This window comes from Nerophis ophidion, linkage group LG29, assembly GCF_033978795.1.
Source record: "Nerophis ophidion isolate RoL-2023_Sa linkage group LG29, RoL_Noph_v1.0, whole genome shotgun sequence".
Lineage (NCBI taxonomy): Eukaryota > Metazoa > Chordata > Actinopteri > Syngnathiformes > Syngnathidae > Nerophis > Nerophis ophidion.
In genome coordinates, this window is record NC_084639.1 from 26,641,133 (window position 1) to 26,658,575 (window position 17,443).

Here is a 17,443-nt window from a genome sequence, read left to right on the forward strand (position 1 = left end):
TCAACTGTGAGAGACAGAATGTGAAAATAAAAAACTATTGAAGGAATTTTAAATAATTTATTTGTAAATGATGGTGGAAAATAAGTATTTGGTCAGCCATTCAAAGCTCTCACTGATGTGGAAGGGATTTTTGGTTCAAAATCTCACGATACATGGCCCCATTCATTCTTTCCTTAACACGGATCAATCGTCCTGTCCCCTTAGCAGAAAAACAGTCCCAAAGCATGATGTTTCCACCCCCATGCTTCACAGTAGGTATGGTGTTCTTGGGATGCAACTCAGTATTCTTCTTCCTCCAAAATAAACGAGTTGAGTTTAAACCAAAAAGTTCTATTTTGGTTTCATCTGACCACATGACATTCTCCCAATCCTCTGCTGTATCATCCATGTATCCTTTTTGGTATAAACTCAACTTGTCGTGTTTGGAGGAAGAAGAATACTGAGTTGCATCCCAAGAACACCATACCTACTGTGAAGCATGGGGGTGGAAACATCATGCTTTGGGACTGTTTTTCTGCTAAGGGGACAGGACGATTGATCCGTGTTAAGGAAAGAATGAATGGGGCCATGTATCGTGAGATTTTGAACCAAAAATCCCTTCCACATCAGTGAGAACTTTGAATGGTTGATCAAATACTTATTTTCCACCATCATTTACAAATGAATTCTTTAAAATTCATATAATGGATTTTTTTTTCACATTATGTCTCTCACAGTTGAAGTGTACCTATGATGAAAATTACAGACCTTTGTCATCATTTTAAGTGGGAGAACTTGCACAATCGCTGGCTGACTAAATACTTGTTTGCCCCACTGCATATATATATATATATATATATATATATATGTATAATTGTGTCTAAGTGAATTTGTATGTACAGTATATTTGCCTCCCTGTGTGTGCGGGGGCCAAAGTACGACCCCAGGCATTTCCTTGAAGTTATTCATACCCTGCCCAAGTTTTTAAAGCTAATATTATTTTGCTTCTTCTTTTTTAATTGTGAATTTTTTAGTTGAAATTCACAGACAAACAAAATATATTTTTAGCTTTACTTTTTACTTTTGACCAAAGGCTCGATCTTTTTTAAATGATTTGTGGATACAGTAAAAAAACAGTGTTCGAATTGTGGAGTTTATCGGAATTGTTTGGCCACTTCCTTATGTCATTTCCAGCAACAACAAGGGGAAAAAAAATCTAGTTTAACTCCAAATGTATTGTGAATATATTATAAAATGTTTCAGGAGTGGAAATCTGCCCGCTTTTAGCACATTTCAAAGCCATTTTCAACGTCAGTCACCTGGCACACCGAAACAGCTGTAATCAGACCCTAATTGGCCCGTTCTAATTACATGTGGTAATCACTGGTGGTAAAAGGAGCGCTTTATTTATGCCATGATGATGATGAGGATGAGATGAAGGCCGAGGAGCATGCACTACTGAGATATCAAACACACCTACCTGTGTCTAAAATCTTTATTCCTGCAAAACAAGAGATCCGCAGAAGGGAAAGAAGAGAAAGTTGTTACTTTCAGTAAATAATGCAAGTAAAAACTTGATGAAAGACTGAGTCCATAACTAATCCTGTTGAACAGAACCAGGTGGATAACAAAGTAAACAAGTTCCTGAATCCATGAAGCTCCGCCCAACTTACCTGTTGAACAGGATGGCAGACACAAATGAAGAGAAGTGGATATAATAATAGACATAGTGGAGGGATACTTGTTTATGCCAGTTTAGGACTAAAGACTAGTGTTGTCACGATACCAATATTTTGGTACCGGTACCAACATGTATTTCGGTACTTTTGTAAATAAAGGGGAGCACAAAAATATCATTATTGGCTTTATTTTAACAAAAAAATCTTAAACATGTTGATTATTGCAATGTAGTTCTTAAATAAAATAGTGAACATACTAGACAACTTGTCTTTTAGTAGTAAGTAAACAAACAAAGACTCCTAATTAGTCTGCTGACATATGCAGTAACATATTGTGTCATTTATACACCTATTATTTTGTACATATTATGAGGGACAAACTGTACAAATTGATAATTAATATACTTGTTCATTTAGTGTTAAGATCTGGTTATTTTCTCTTTTAACATGTTCTATCTACACTTCTGTTAAAATGTAATAATCACTTATTCTTCTCTTCTTTAATACTTTACATTAGTTTTGGATGATACCAGAAATTTAGGTATCAATCTGATACCAAGTAGTTACAGGATTATACATTGGTCAAGTCCTCATGTGTCCAGGGACATATTTCCTAAATCTCTAAATATAATATACATTTTAACAAAACAAGAGAAGATTTTGTTGTGCTAAAAAATATCGACCAGATACGCTATTGCACTTGCTATCATTACAGTGGGTGTTAAGTGTAGATACACCCATGGCGTTTGTTGATATTGTAGCGTCCCGGAGGAGTTGGTAGTGCAAGGAATGCTGGGAATTTGTTCTGTGGTGTTTATGTTGTTTTGCGCAGCAAATATTGTTCCAAAATGTGTTTGTCATTATTGTTTAATGTGGTTTAACTATATGGCACATGTTTATGACAGTGTTGTTTAGTGCGGTTTCACTATATGGCACATGTTTATGACAGTGTTGTTTAGTGTGGTTTCACTATATGGCACATGTTTATGACAGTGTTGTTTAGTGTGGTTTCACTATATGGCACATGTTTATAGCAGTGTAGTTTAGTGTGGTTTCACTATATGGCACATGTTTATGACAGTGTTGTTTAGTGTGGTTTCACTATATGGCACATGTTTATGGCAGTGTTGTTTAGTGTGGTTTCACTATATGGCACATGTTTATGACAGCGTTGTTTAGTGTGGTTTCACTATATGGCACATGTTTATGACAGTGTTGTTTAGTGTGGTCTCACTATATGGCACATGTTTATGACAGTGTTGTTTAGTGTGGTTTCACTATATGGCACATGTTTATGACAGTGTTGTTTAGTGGGGTTTCACTATATGGCACATGTTTATGACAGTGTTGTTTAGTGTGGTTTCACTATATGGCACATGTTTATGACAGTGTTGTTTAGTGTGGTTTCACTATATGGCACATGTTATGACAGTGTTTAGTGTGGTTTCTCTATATGGCACATGTTTATGACAGTGTTGTTTAGTGTGGTTTCACTATATGGCACATGTTTATGACAGTGTTGTTTAGTGTGGTTTCACTATATGGCACATGTTTATGGCAGTGTTGTTTAGTGTGGTTTCACTGTGTTACACTTTGACTGTGAACTTCAGCAGCCATTCCAAGTGGAGCAAAACAAGACCTGGTCCACTTCTCCCCCCCGGGCAGCTAAAAAGACGTGGAAGGTGGTATAAATGTGCCACTTTTGGCCCAGCTATTTATATAGTGGCATTATTTCTCCGCAGGTGCACGGTGGAAGGCTCCTCAATCACGCCTCAGGCGCTGTCGCCTTGCCTTCCGTGTGAAGTGCCGCGCCTCCCGAGGTGACCACGCGGCCAACCCCCTCGCCAAGGCCGGCGCGTCACGGTGCGATGCACCGTTAATAGCGCCCCATTTGCATATCTGAACGAGGCTATAAATGTGATCGTCGCCCGCCAGTTCTGTAGCAGCCAATTGGCCAAATGGGAGTGGGTGCTGGGCAACGCCAAGTTGGCACGGGGGCAACTTCATCACAATTACATGCGGAAGACAGGATGTCCGTCCTAATTGTGGAGACGAGTGGGGAAGAGATTTCCCATTTCCACCCGTCGGGGGGTCTTGGTGTCCACAATGGCTTTCCGGTTTTACACCAAAGACAGGAGTACACAAGGCAATTATTGCACTACACTAAGGGGTTCAAACCTTTTCCAGCGTGGACCGCTCAAATTAAACTGAAGGATGCGGGGGCCGCTTTAAAGCAAGACAACATATCAATATGTGCTAAACTATCCTAACACAAAATCCCTATCTTAGCTGTGTGTTTTCTAGAACAAAGCATCTCTACGTCATTTTCACCTAAATTAGTGAAGTGAAGTGAATTATATTTATATAGCGCTTTCCTCTAGTGACTCAAAGCGCTTTACATAGTGAAACCCAATATCTAAGTTACATTTAAACCAGTGTGGGTGGCACTGGGAGCAGGTGGGTAAAGTGTCCTGCCCAAGGACACGACGACAGTGACTAGGATGTCGGAAGCGGGGATCGAACCTGCTACCCTCAAGTTGCTGGCATGGCCACTCTACCAACCGAGCTATACCGCCCCAAGCAAATATTAAATTCTATTGGCCACTAGAAGATACCGATCAGTATCGTGGCCACTGATTGGCTCAGGCAGCATTACAAACACTGGCACCCTCATTTTTGGAACCCCCTAAACTAGTGGTCCCCAACCACCGGGCCGTGGCCGATTGGTACCGGGCCGCAGAATAATTTTTTATTCATTTTTATTTAAAAAAAAAAAAAAAAAAAAAAAAAAATATATATATATATATATATATATATATATATATATATATATATATATATATATATTTTGTTTGTTTTATTAAATCAACATAAAAAACACAATATACACTTACAATTAGCGCACCAACCACAAAAACCTCCCTTTTTCATGACAAAAACGTCCCTTTTTCATGACCCCCAAAAAAATAAAGGATCCCCCCCAGGCCGCGGGACATATTAATAAGCGTTGACCGGTTGGGGACCACTGCCTTAAACGCCTCTGACTCGTATAACTTGGTTCTTGACACGTGCTAAATTTTAGAATGCTAACGTTAGCATTCAAACAGTGTTCACACTTTCTCAGCAAATTTCGACTCAGACTCAAACAAATTGCTATTTGATACATGCTAACATTAGTGTTCTAGGACGCACATCTTTTTTCTTTAACAATTTTGCAGTCAAACGCCTCGGATAACTTGGTATTTGACACATGCTAATTCGAGGATGCTCATACTTTCAGCAAATTTTAGGTACTTGACACACACTAACCTAAAAGTTAGCATGCTAATGTTTCCATGCTAAATTTTTGGGCTAGTTCTGCATATGCACGCTTTGCAGTCATATGACTTGGTATTTGAGGCAGTCTAACCGTTAGCTCACCCATTTGCAGTGGCTTAAACCAACTGAACATTAGCATTCTAGCATGCTAACATATACAATGCTAAAATTTGGATTCTATGATGCTAACCTTTTTTTAGCCAATTTCACAGTCCAACACTTCAGAGTCACAGAGCCTGGTACTTGACACATACTAACTGTTAGCATGGTAACGTTAGCATGCTAACATTTTGTGCTAATTCTGCATACGTACGCTTCACAGTCATATGACTTGGCATCTGAGGCAGTTAGCATGCTAATGTTCGCATTTAACTTCTGCTCGCCCGTTTTCAGCGGCTTAAATTAATTGAACGTTAAAGTTAGCATTCTAGCATGCTAACATAAGCATGGTGCGTTTTTTTAGCCAGTTTTGCAGCTGAACAAATTAAGTGACACTGTTAGCATGCTAATGTGTATATGCTAACTTTTTTTTGCTAATTTTACATGAGTCTGCGTCAGTCATGTGACTTGGCACTCGATGCATTCCAACTGTAAGTTCGACTTGCACATTTTAGCATTCCTTGTCCCCAAAATTGCACTTTAACACCCTTGCACTACAGCAGTGGTAGGGAACCTATGGCTCTTGAGCCAGATGTGGCTCTTTTGATGACTCTCGGATAAATCTGAACTGACATCGCTTGACACGATAAGTAATGAATAATTCCACTTGTTAAAAATTACGTTCAAAATATAAAACATTCTCATGCTTTTTTATGTTCAAGAAGTTGCGTTAATGGTAAGAAGTCATTTCTTTATTATTGGTTAGTGTGGGTCTTGCCCTCCTGGGGGTTCTTCAGACCACCAAGCACTAACATGAGAGCCTGTTTCAGGGTTACAATATTGTTTTATTTTTCAATTATACAAAAAAAGCAGGGAAAAACCAAAGAAAAAAAATGAAGACAGCAGAAACAAAAAGAAAAAAAAAATGTAAAAACAAATTTAAAATGAAAAATAAATTAGAAAAAAACAAAAAGAAGAAAAATTATACAAAAAACAACAAAAAAGGGAAAAACCAAAGGAAAAAAAACAAGACAAAAACAAACAAAAAAAGATTAAAAAACTAATGAAAAACAAAAAATTAATGAGACAAACAAAAATGAAGAAAAAGAACAAGAAAAATTATACAAAAAACACAAAACAAAAATAAAAAGGGAAAAAACTAAGCAAAAAAGCTAAGTCAACTAAAACAAAAGAAAAAAAGAATAAAACAAATCAAAAATTGGCTCCAGTTTCAACTCTGTCTCTCCTCCAGGCTGCTGCTTATAACAGAGCGACAGGTGATTAGATAACAAGGCCCAGGTGGGCCTTCTACACACCTGTCGCTGATTTCGAGGCCGGTCCTGGCACACCCTGCTTCGCTGCAGGCCCACAGGCCACGTACCCTCCACAGTTAGCATCAGAATAACAATGTTATTCCAAAGAATAAGAGACTACTCTAGAAATGTTGGTCTTACTTAAAAATGCACACGTTTAGTTGTGTTCAGTGTTAAAAATAATATATTATATGGCTCTTACAGAAATACATTTTAAAATATTTGGCTTTCTTGGCTCTCTCAGCCAAAAAGGCTCCCGACCCCTGCACTACAGCAATAAAACATTTAGGGAACAAACCCAATTTCTTTGCTAAGATCCATCCAATTTTGTGTGGGTTGTTGAATAAAAACATAGCATCATGCAGTGAGGCGTGTCTTACCTGAGCTCCATGATACTGCTGACGTTGCCTGACGGGTAGATGCGTCGGATGTAGTTGAAATCGCCCACGTAGAGACTCCCGTCGATGCCCCACGCCAACGCCACGGGCGCCAGCAGCTTGTTGCCCTGCGCCTGGCCGTTGCAGCTCGGGCAGGAGATGCTTCGGCGGCGTCCGTTGCCCATGAGGGTGGAGATGACGGGCGGCTGCAGGGAGATGAACTGGTTCTCGCCGCTGCCTTTGTACAGAATGCCTGCCAAAGGACACGGCGGGTGTGAGCAAACCATACTCTGGGAGTTGAGGGTGGAGGTCGATGCCACGGTTGTACATGAAAGTGATACCATCTTCCAATTTCACACTTGGCGAGAAACAATCAGTCAGTTTACAGCACTCAGATCGCCACTTTTGTTTTGCTTTTAGTTAAAATCTGACACGTTAAAAATCCTACAATGATGATTGTGTTTGCTGTACTGTTTGATTACATCTTGATAAAGATTAACAAATTAGTCATTAGAGTGCCATTGACTTTGCATCAGTCCATCTTAGCTCCGGCTCAGCTCCTTTTTCACCACAACGGATCGATACAGCATCTGCATTGCTGAAGACGCCGCACCGATCCGCCTGTTGATCTCATGATCCACTCTTCCCCCACTCGTGAGCAAGACTCCGAGGTACTTGAACTCCTCCACTTTGGGCAAGAACTCCTCACCAACCCGAAGATGGCACTCCACCCTTTTCCGGGCGAGAACCACGGACTCGGACTTGGAGGTGCTGATTCTCATCCCGGTCGCTTCACACTCGGCTGCGAACCGATCCAGTGAGAGCTGAAGATCTCGGCCAGATGAAGCCATCAGGACCACATCATCTGCAAAAAGCAGAGGCCTAATCCTGCAGCCACCAAACTGGATCCCCTCAACGCATTGACTGCGCCTAGAAATTCTGTCCATAAAAGTTATAAACAGAATCGGTGACAAAGGGCAACCTTGGCGGAGTCCAACCCTCATTGGAAACGGGTCCGACTTACTGCCGGCAACGCGGATTAAGCTCTGACACAAGGAGCGGACCGCCACAATCAGACAGTCCGATACCCCATACTCTCTGAGCACTCCCCACAGGACTTCCCGAGGGACACGGTAGAACGCCTTCTCCAAGTCCACAAAGCACATGTAGACTGGTTGGGCAAAGTCCCATGCACCCTCAAGAACCCTGCCGAGTATACAGCTGGTCCACACATCTGCGGTCCTCTCCAAGGTTTCTCATTGCCCCATTGGGTTGAGTTTTTCCTCGCCCTGAGCCGAGGATCTCATTGTGGCCTGTGCAGCCCTTTGAGACACTCGTGATGTAAGTAAACATTGATTGATTGATTGATGCTGCTCCATGTGTAAAACATAACATCGACTCAACTTTACATGAATATTGTGTTTCAACAATATACTGTAGGTTAGCTTCCCGGGTCGGGCATCGTTTGAATTTGGACGATTTTGATTCCTAATTTTGATTCCGATTCCCAACAATTCTTGATTCGGATTCTTTCAAGAGGCAGTGTCTAAAACTTGCTGTGGATTTCTAACGGGGCTATTTACACAAAGTATATAAATATCAGTCCTTTGAACTTGAAAATAGATAATATGAAGTTTCTTCCCACAGGAGTACACTTTTACAAAAGCTGCCGATTCCGATCATTCATAAGTAAAACTGTCCGATACCAGGCAAATGTTATTTTAGTTTGAAAACAAATATATATTCTGAGTGTTATTGAAAATGTCACAATATTAACATAATATTACAACTAGCTCCTTACCCATTGAAATCCTTTTAACTTTTGCCTTCAAAGTTATTTTGTGCCCAGGGACTTGTTTTTGAGAAAATAAAAATACTGATATAATCACTCTGGTATCAATCATGTACTGATACTACGCTTGGTATCAACACTACTAATGTATGGTTCGTCAATGCTTGGCTGAGGTAGCTGAACACAAACAGAACACAACAGCCCAGAATTTTTTAATAATGAATGAGGGAAAAACGGAAATTTTAGTTTTTGGTCCGGCCCTTACTGACTTGGGACCATTGCAAAATGATGTGCGTCCCAAAGTCACCAGCCTTGGCGTCACTATAGACAGCGATTTTAAACTAGACAAACAAGTCAATGGCGTTTTAAAATCGTGTTTTTATCACCTTCGTCTTTTAGTAAAGGTTAAACCGTTTTTATCTTTTAACCTTTTTGAACAAGTGGTGCATGCTTTTATTTCAAGTGGCCTGGACTACTGCAATGCACTTTATGCTGGCATTAGCCAAAAAGCTCTCTCCCGGTTGCAGTTAGTCCAGAACGCGGCAGCAGGACTTTTAACAGGGGCCAGGAAACGCCAGCATAGAACCCCAATTCCTCAGAGTTTGCACTGGCTCCCTGTTCATTTTAGAATTGATTTTAAAACATTGCTGTTTGTTTTTAAATCTTTACATGGACTGGCACCTCAATATATCTCGGACCTCATCCAAATTTACATTCCTGTGCGCGCTCTGAGGTCCGAGAGCCAGTTCCAGCTCGTGGTGCCCAAGACCAGACTTAAGACCAGGGGAGACAGGGCCTTCTCTGTGGTCGGCCTTAAGCTCTGGAACACTCTGCCCCTCCATGTTCAAACTGCATCCACAGTGGACTCTTTTAAGTCTCGTCTTAAGACCCACTTTTATTCTTTGGCTTTTAACACTACGTGAGTTGTGTGGTCCTCTGTCCTCTGTTGTCCTCTGTGTTTTTTATACACTTTGATTTTTATTTTACTGTTTTAATTGATTTTACCCTTTAAAATAGTTTTTAATCATATTTGTTTTTATATTGTTTTTATTGGTTTTATTTTTATTAATTTTTTGTTTTATTCAGTCATTGGTGGAGCATAATGTTTTTAACATGGCTGTGCAGCACTTTGGAAACGTTATTGTTGTTTAAATGTGCTATATAAATAAAGTGGATTGGATTGGATTGGATATTATCTTCTCTCTGATTTGTAGTCATCTACTTGTTAATTTCCTTGTTAACAGCTGCTTACTTTCTGCTGGAACTTATTTCCATCTACACTTTTTAAACCTTAGCAGCTGGCTTGGCGATTAGCTCTGTGTGTGACATATTTAGCCTAACCATGAATCGATTAACGTGGAACCCGACTTAAACAAGTTGAAAAACGTATTGGGGTGTTACCATTTAGTAGTCAATTGTACGGAATATGTACTGAACTGTGCAATCTACTAATAAAAATATCAATCAATCAATGGTTGCGAGCAGTCTTCTAGTGATAACGACACCTGTAAGACAACTAGTCTGTTTGCCGCAATGGAGGATTATCTTCCGATAGGCGGATTGAAAATTGGAAATAGCGATCGAAGTTTAAAAATCTCCTCTTCCCATTACCTAACGCTATTGGCTACTACAGTTCACTGGTCGGTGAACTCGGTTGGCTGGAGCTTGGCGCAAATTACGCCAAGGTTTCGGTTTACATTTTTTCATTGATCGATAAAGTTACGTAGTAGCGATGATGCGTGAGCGAATGCTAACAACGACACATAAAGACCAAAAGCAGCTCAAGGCCTGTATGGTATGATTTATAGAAATATGTACAAAACCCAAAAGCTATGAAGTTGTCACGTTGTGTAAATGGTAAATAAAAATAGAATACAATAATTTGCAAATCCTTTTGAACTTATATTCAATTGAATGGACTGCAAAGACAAGATATTTAACGTTCAAATTGGAAAACTTTGTTAATTTTTTCAAATATTAGCTCATTTGGAATTTGGTGCCTGCAACATGTTTAAAAAAAGCTAGCACTAGTGGCAAAAAAGACTGAGAAAGTTGAGGTGACCAGGCTAATTGGGAACAGGTGGGTGCCATCATTGGGTATAAAAGTAGCTTCCATGAAATGCTCACTCATTCACAAACAAGGATGGGGCGAGGGTCACCACTTTGTCAACAAATACCTGAGCAAATTGTTCAACCGTTTAAGAACAACATTTCTCAACCAGCTATTGCAAGGAATTCAGGGATTTCACCATCTACGCTCTGTAATATCATCAACAGGTTCAGAGAATGTGGAGAAATCACTGCACGTAAGCCTATATATTATGGACCTTCGATCACTCAGACAGTACTGCATCCAAAAGAGACATCAGTGTGTAAAGGATATCACCACATGTACTCAGGAACACTTCAGAAAACCACTGTCAGTAACTACAGTTAATAACTACATCTGTAAGTGCAAGTTAAAACTCTACAATGCAAAGCCAAAGCTATTTATCAACAGAAACGCCGCCAGCTTGGCTGGGGGCGAGCTCATCTAAAATGAACTGTTGCAAAGTTTAAAAGTGTTCTGTGGTCTCACAAGTCCGCATTTCAAATTGTTTTGGGAAACTGTGAAAGTCGGGTCCTTCGGACCAAAGAGGAAAATAACCATCCGGATTGTTCTAGGTGCAAAGTGTAAAAGTCAGCATGTGTGATGGTATGGGGGTGTATTAGTGGCCAAGGCATGGGTAACTTACACATCTGTGAAGGCACCATTAATGCTGAAAGGTACATACAGCTTTTGGAGCAACATATTTTGCCATCCATGCAACGTTATCATGGACGCCCCTGCTTATTTCAGCAAGACAATGCCAAACCACGTGTCACAACAGTGTGGCTTCATAGTAAAAAAGTGCGGGTACTAGACTGGCCTGCCTGTAGTCCAGACCTGTCTCCCATTGAAAATGTGTGGTGCATTATGAAGCCTAAAATAGCACAACAGAGACCCCGGACTGTTGAACAACTTAAGCTGTACATCAAGCAAGAATGGGAAAGAATTCCACCTGAAAAGCTTCCAAAATGTGTCTCCTCAGTTCCCAAACATGTGTTAAAAGGAAAGGCCATGTAACACACTGGTAAAAATGACCCTGTGACAACTTTTTTGCAATGTGTTGCAGCCATTAAATAAGTTCATTATTTGCAAATAAAAAAATAAAAAAAAGAAGTTTTGCAGTGTGAACATGAAATATCTTGTCTTTGCAGTCTATTCAATTGAATATAAGTTGAAAAGGATTTGCAAATCATTGTATTCTCTTTTTATTTACCATTTACACAACGTGACAACTTCACTGCTTTTGGGGATTGTAGTAAGATGAGGAGAATAATATAAATACATCAACAATATTTTCCCACAGCTGGTAACAAGCACAACTACTTGTTATTAACTGCAATCCACACAATTGATGTCTTGAGAATAAATCCAGAGGCGCTTATGTGGTTACTAAAACCAAGACTGGACTCCAAAGTGCTCCTGAGTACAACACAATTAATTATTAGCCAAAGCGCAGTGCCATTATTCTTCATGTAAATTGTGACCAGCCTTGGTTATTCATCTAAATCTGGGATAGCATGTCAAATTGTCCCACTGGACCCACTAATTGCTCCTGATGACCTTTTAATAAGGCGCTACAGTATGGAGTCATGGATGGATTAATGACACAGCAGCAGCCATTTACCAGCAACGACACGCTGACCATTGATCACACGCTCAATAGCGGCCTGTGGGGATGATAGTGGTTACGGAAATGTGGTTAGCAGCCATCTCATGGTAATATGCCCTAACATACTGTCATTTGTAGTGCGTACTGATACTGTATGCCAGGGCTGCAAAAGTACGGCCGGCCAACATTTACATACGGCCAGTGGAACGTCTCAAAGATAGTGTTAGTCGACTATAAATATGTGCAATCGTAGTTTTGTACTCTTGGACGTTGACAAATGAATCTTGCACTCTCAAAGAAAGTGCATAGAATCAAAAATATTGGCACCATCCAGACAGCCTTTCCCAACCATGGTAATGCAACCCTCTACCTTAAAGAACTACTCAGCCCTAAATCCTCCACACGACACCTCCTCTCCGGACGGACTAACCTCCGAGGACAAAGCCACAGACAATGAGAGACATGTCTTTTTGCTCCGACGCTCCTAGTCTGTGGAACGCTCTCCCTGACCACCTGAGGGTACCACAGACCGTGGATGTTTTTTTTTTTTTTTTAAAAAGGCTTAAAAGCCCTTTTTTTTTTAAAAAAAAGAAGCCTTTTTTATTGATATATGCATATTAGTTCTGGCTATTAGGCTGTTGTAGTGTTTTATTGTTATTTATTAATTTGATTATCTTTATTTTCTGTAATACACTGCAGCACTTTGAGGTTGTTTGCTCAATGTAAAGTGCTTTTTACAAATAAAATCTATTATCATTACCGTATTTCCTTGAATTGCTGCCGGGGCGCTAATTCATTTAAAACCTCTTCTCACTCCAGCACTTACCAAAGGCATGTGGTAAATTTAGGCCTGCGCTTAAAAATTTGAGTGTGATTTAACGATACCATTATGAAACGCACATTTAATAAAAACGTTATGGTCTTACCTTTACTTATAAATTAAGTGCATGCGCAGCTCCTTCTGATCAAAAGCATCGATAACCTGTTTGTAGAAGTCTTCCTTATCTTTCTTCAGTTTTAAAAGTCTCTCTGTCTCGATGGAGATCTTCCTTTATTACTTCCTTTTTCGATTGAAAGTCCAGTTTAGAAAACTGTTTTATTTTAGGTATGTAATCCTCCATGTTAAAAGTGCAAGCAAGAGGAAAAATTAAACGATTGCTGCTCACTCTTTCTGCTTGTTGTCACTTCTTCTGCAGCTGAGTAGTCGCAAAAAGGATCACTAACGCCCTCTACCACCAGGAGGCGGGAGTCATTTAATGACTCATATTTGACACATGCAGCTATGGTATATTAATAAAACATAGCTGCTTGCTGTTCTTTTTAGCATATTCAATAGCTTGGACCTTAAATCCTACTGAATAGCTCTTAATCTTCTTCCCTTTATGCGATTTCAAATTATTGAAATCAGCCTCCTCCATTTTGAAAATGATGACAGGTGAAGTGTCACTCGTGACGTGACGAGTTTGACCCGGCGGAAATTCGAAGCTTATGCTAATAAAAATAATATTTTGCGAAACGAGTTTGACCCGGCAGTAATTCTAGGCAGGCGCATACTATATACCCGGCGGCAATTCAAGGAAATACGGTATTATTGTTATTATTATGGTCTGGGTAATCAAAATCCAACACAAAGTTAATATGCTCCAGGTCCAATGTATACGACTGAATAGATTAGTTGCTCAGGCAGTAATTAAATTATTTTTGTTTAGTTTCAACAAAATAGACAAACTGACAATTTTACACACCACAAGTTTTTAGGCTGAAGTTGAGCCCTTATTTCACCAAACCCTGTAAACAATCTGAAAAACAAGATGTAGTAAAACCAGGAGACATCATGCTCTGATTTTCAGTTTCATAGAAATATGACATTTCATTTACACAACATATTATAAACACCCCTTTTACACAACATAAACACTGTTCGAATATACAGTGGGGCAAAAAAGTATTTAGTCAGCCAGCGATTGTGCAAGTTCTCCCACTTAAAATGATGACAGAGGTCTGTACTTTTCATCATAGGTACACTTCAACTGTGAGAGACAGAATGTGAAAAAAAATCCAGGAATTCACATTGTAGGAATTTTAAAGAATTTATTTGTAAATGATAAGTATTTGGTCAACCATTCAAAGCTCTCACTGATGGAAGGAGGTTTTGGCTCAAAATCTCACGATAAATGGCCCCATTCATTCTTTCCTTAACACGGATCAATCGTCCTGTCCCCTTAGCAGAAAAACAGCACCAAATCATGATGTTTCCACCCCCATGCTTCACAGTAGGTATGGTGTTCTTGGATAGCAACTCAGTATTCTTCTTCTTCCAAACACGAGGAGTTGAGTTTATACCAAAAAGGATACATGGATGATACAGCAGAGGATTGGGAGAATGTCATGTGGTCAGATGAAACCAAAATAGAACTTTTTGGTAGAAACTCAAATCGTCGTGTTTGGAGGAAGAAGAATACTGAGTTGCATCCCAAGAACACCATACCTACTGTGAAGCATGGGGGTGGAAACATCATGCTTTGGGGCTGTTTTTCTGCTAAGGGGACAGGACGATTGATCCGTGTTAAGGAAAGAATGAATGGGGCCATGTATCGTGAGATTTTGAGCCAAAACCTCCTTCCATCAGTGAGAGCTTTGAATGGTTGACCAAATACTTATTTTCCACCAAAACTTAAAAAAATAAATTCTTTAAAATTCCTACAATGTGAATTCCTGGATTTTTTTCCACATTCTGTCTCTCACAGTTGAAGTGTACCTATGATGAAAATTACAGACCTCTGTCATCATTTTAAGTGTGAGAACTTGCACAATCGCTGGCTGACTAAATACTTGTTTAATCCAACTGTATACACAGTAAAGACATGTGAAATACCCCTGTACACATCTTAGTTTACCATTTGTACCAATAATATACTATATACAAACACTTATACTTGCAATATTATTTATATCACACATTTAGTTTTGTATTAACATTAATCATAGTGTTAATTACTATGTTGATTCAAGAGTGGGTTTATACAACTTTAGATTGGGGTTTGGCGTTTGCAATGGGGAAAGACATCAATGTTAACATTTATGCTAATTAGCACGGGGAAATATGTTAATGTCCTTTTTTATAAAGTGTTTCAAGTGAGACAATATTTTGGGTCCAATAAATGCAATTTCCACCTGATATCTGGTAATCTTAGGGTACATGAAACATATGTTTCTTATTGCAAGTTTGTCCTTAAATAAAATGTTGAACATACTAGACAACTTGTCTTTTAGTAGTAAGTAAACAAACAAAGACTCCTAATTAGTCTGCTGACATATGCAGTAATTTTGTACACATTATTAAGGACAAGCAGTAGAAAATTAATTATTAATCTGTGTTCATTTACTGTTAATATCTGCTTACTTTCTCTTTTAACATGTTCTATCTACACTTCTGTTCAAATGTAATAATCACTTATTCTTCTCTTCTTTGATACTTTACATTAGTTTTGGATGATACCAGACATTTAGGTATCAATCTGATACCAAGTAGTTACAGGATCATACATTGGTCATATTCAAAGTCCTCATATGTCCATGGACATATTTACTGAGTTTATTAATACAATATAAATATTAAAATAACTTTTTAGAGGCGGTATAGTACTGAGTATGATTCTTTAGTATCTTGGTACTACACTAACACCGGTAAACCATACAACCCTACTAGCTAGCGCGCGTTAATTACTAGCTTGCTTAAATTCCACGATGAAATGTTCTTCAGGATCTGAGCAGCATCACCATGAGTTTATCTAAGTGCGGTAATCTTTTAGGATAATTATAATTTGAAACTGTAATAAAACTATCAGGAATTTTACAGAGGTTTAATCATTATTGGATTTAAACCAATTTTAAACCCTGCGGATACCCTGTGCCAGCGAAGCAGTCCACATTTCTTTCCCAGAGCTGTCACCATGTTGAACTCTAACTTATAATAATAATAATTCACAACTATACAATATCCTGCTCTAATACCCTACCGTGCAATAGTACCCTTCCAGTGCAATACGTCCGACACTGATTATTTATTACTTAGGTACTCTTGTCTTGTTCTGTATATTGTACTGTATTTTGTATAGGATTGCTTATTATTTTATTGGATAGTAGTCTGTTTATTTCAATTGTTTGTTTTTTCCTTTATTACCTCTTGTGTTATTTATTTTACCCCATATTTGTTCCCACTACCGCACCTAAAGTTGGAGTCTTTAATCTTGTTATATGCAAATATAATGACAATAAAGTCCATTCTATTTTATTCTATTTTAACCTTCTGGTAACACTTTAGTATGGAGAACATATTCTAAGTGACAAATACTTAATTTAGAGTTATTTGGACACTAGGAGAACACAGTAGGTATGGTGTTCTTGGGATGCAACTCAGTATTCTACTTCCTCCAAACACGATGAGTTGAGTTGATATCAAAATGGATACATGGATGATACAGCAGAGGATTGGGAGAATGTCATGTGGTCAGATGAAACCAAAATAGAACTTTTTGGGATAAACTCAACTCATCGTGTTTGGAGGAAGAAGAATACTGAGTTGCATCCCAAGAACACCATACCTACTGTAAAGTATGGGGGTGGAAACATCATGCTTTGGGGCTGTTTTTCTGCTAAGGGTTAACCCTAACCCTAAGTAACAGACTTAATTTATAGTTATTTTGGACACTAAGGAAGCATATTATAAGTAAATACTTAATTTAGAGTTATTTGGACACTAAGGAAGTATATTATACGTAAAGACTTAATTTAGAGTTACTTGGACACTAGGGGAACATATTCTTAATAACAAAGACTTAATTTGGAGGCATTTGGACACTGGGGGAACATATTCTAAGTAACAAAGACTTAGAGTTTTTTGGACAGTCGGGGAACATACTCTAAGTCATAGAAACTTAATTTAGAGTTACTTGAAAACTAAGGGAACATATTCTAATTAAGAAAGACTTAACTTAGAGTTATTTGGTTATGGTTATAATAAGGCCATGCAGAATAAGGCAATAAGTACTTCCATCCATCCATCCATTTCTACCGCTTATTCCCTTTGAGGTCGCGGGGGGCGCTGGATGCTATCCCAGCTACAATCGGGCGGAAGGCGGGGTACACCCTGGACAAGTCGCCACCTCATCATAATGACTAATTAAGA

At 38.9% G+C, this 17,443-nt stretch overlaps 1 protein-coding gene across 1 annotated transcript in view; it reads right to left on the reverse strand.

Annotated features, from left to right (window-relative positions):
* si:dkey-237h12.3 (teneurin-3) overlaps nucleotides 1-17,443 on the reverse strand; it is a 627,006-nt gene that overhangs the window by 64,075 nt on the left and 545,488 nt on the right. Inside the window, exons 22-23 of the mRNA XM_061892022.1 lie at nucleotides 6,769-7,018; nucleotides 1,460-1,480 (exon numbers count right to left, since the gene is read on the reverse strand). Coding sequence (XP_061748006.1) covers nucleotides 1,460-1,480; nucleotides 6,769-7,018 — 271 coding nt within the window. The remainder of the gene's footprint in view (nucleotides 1-1,459; nucleotides 1,481-6,768; nucleotides 7,019-17,443) is intronic.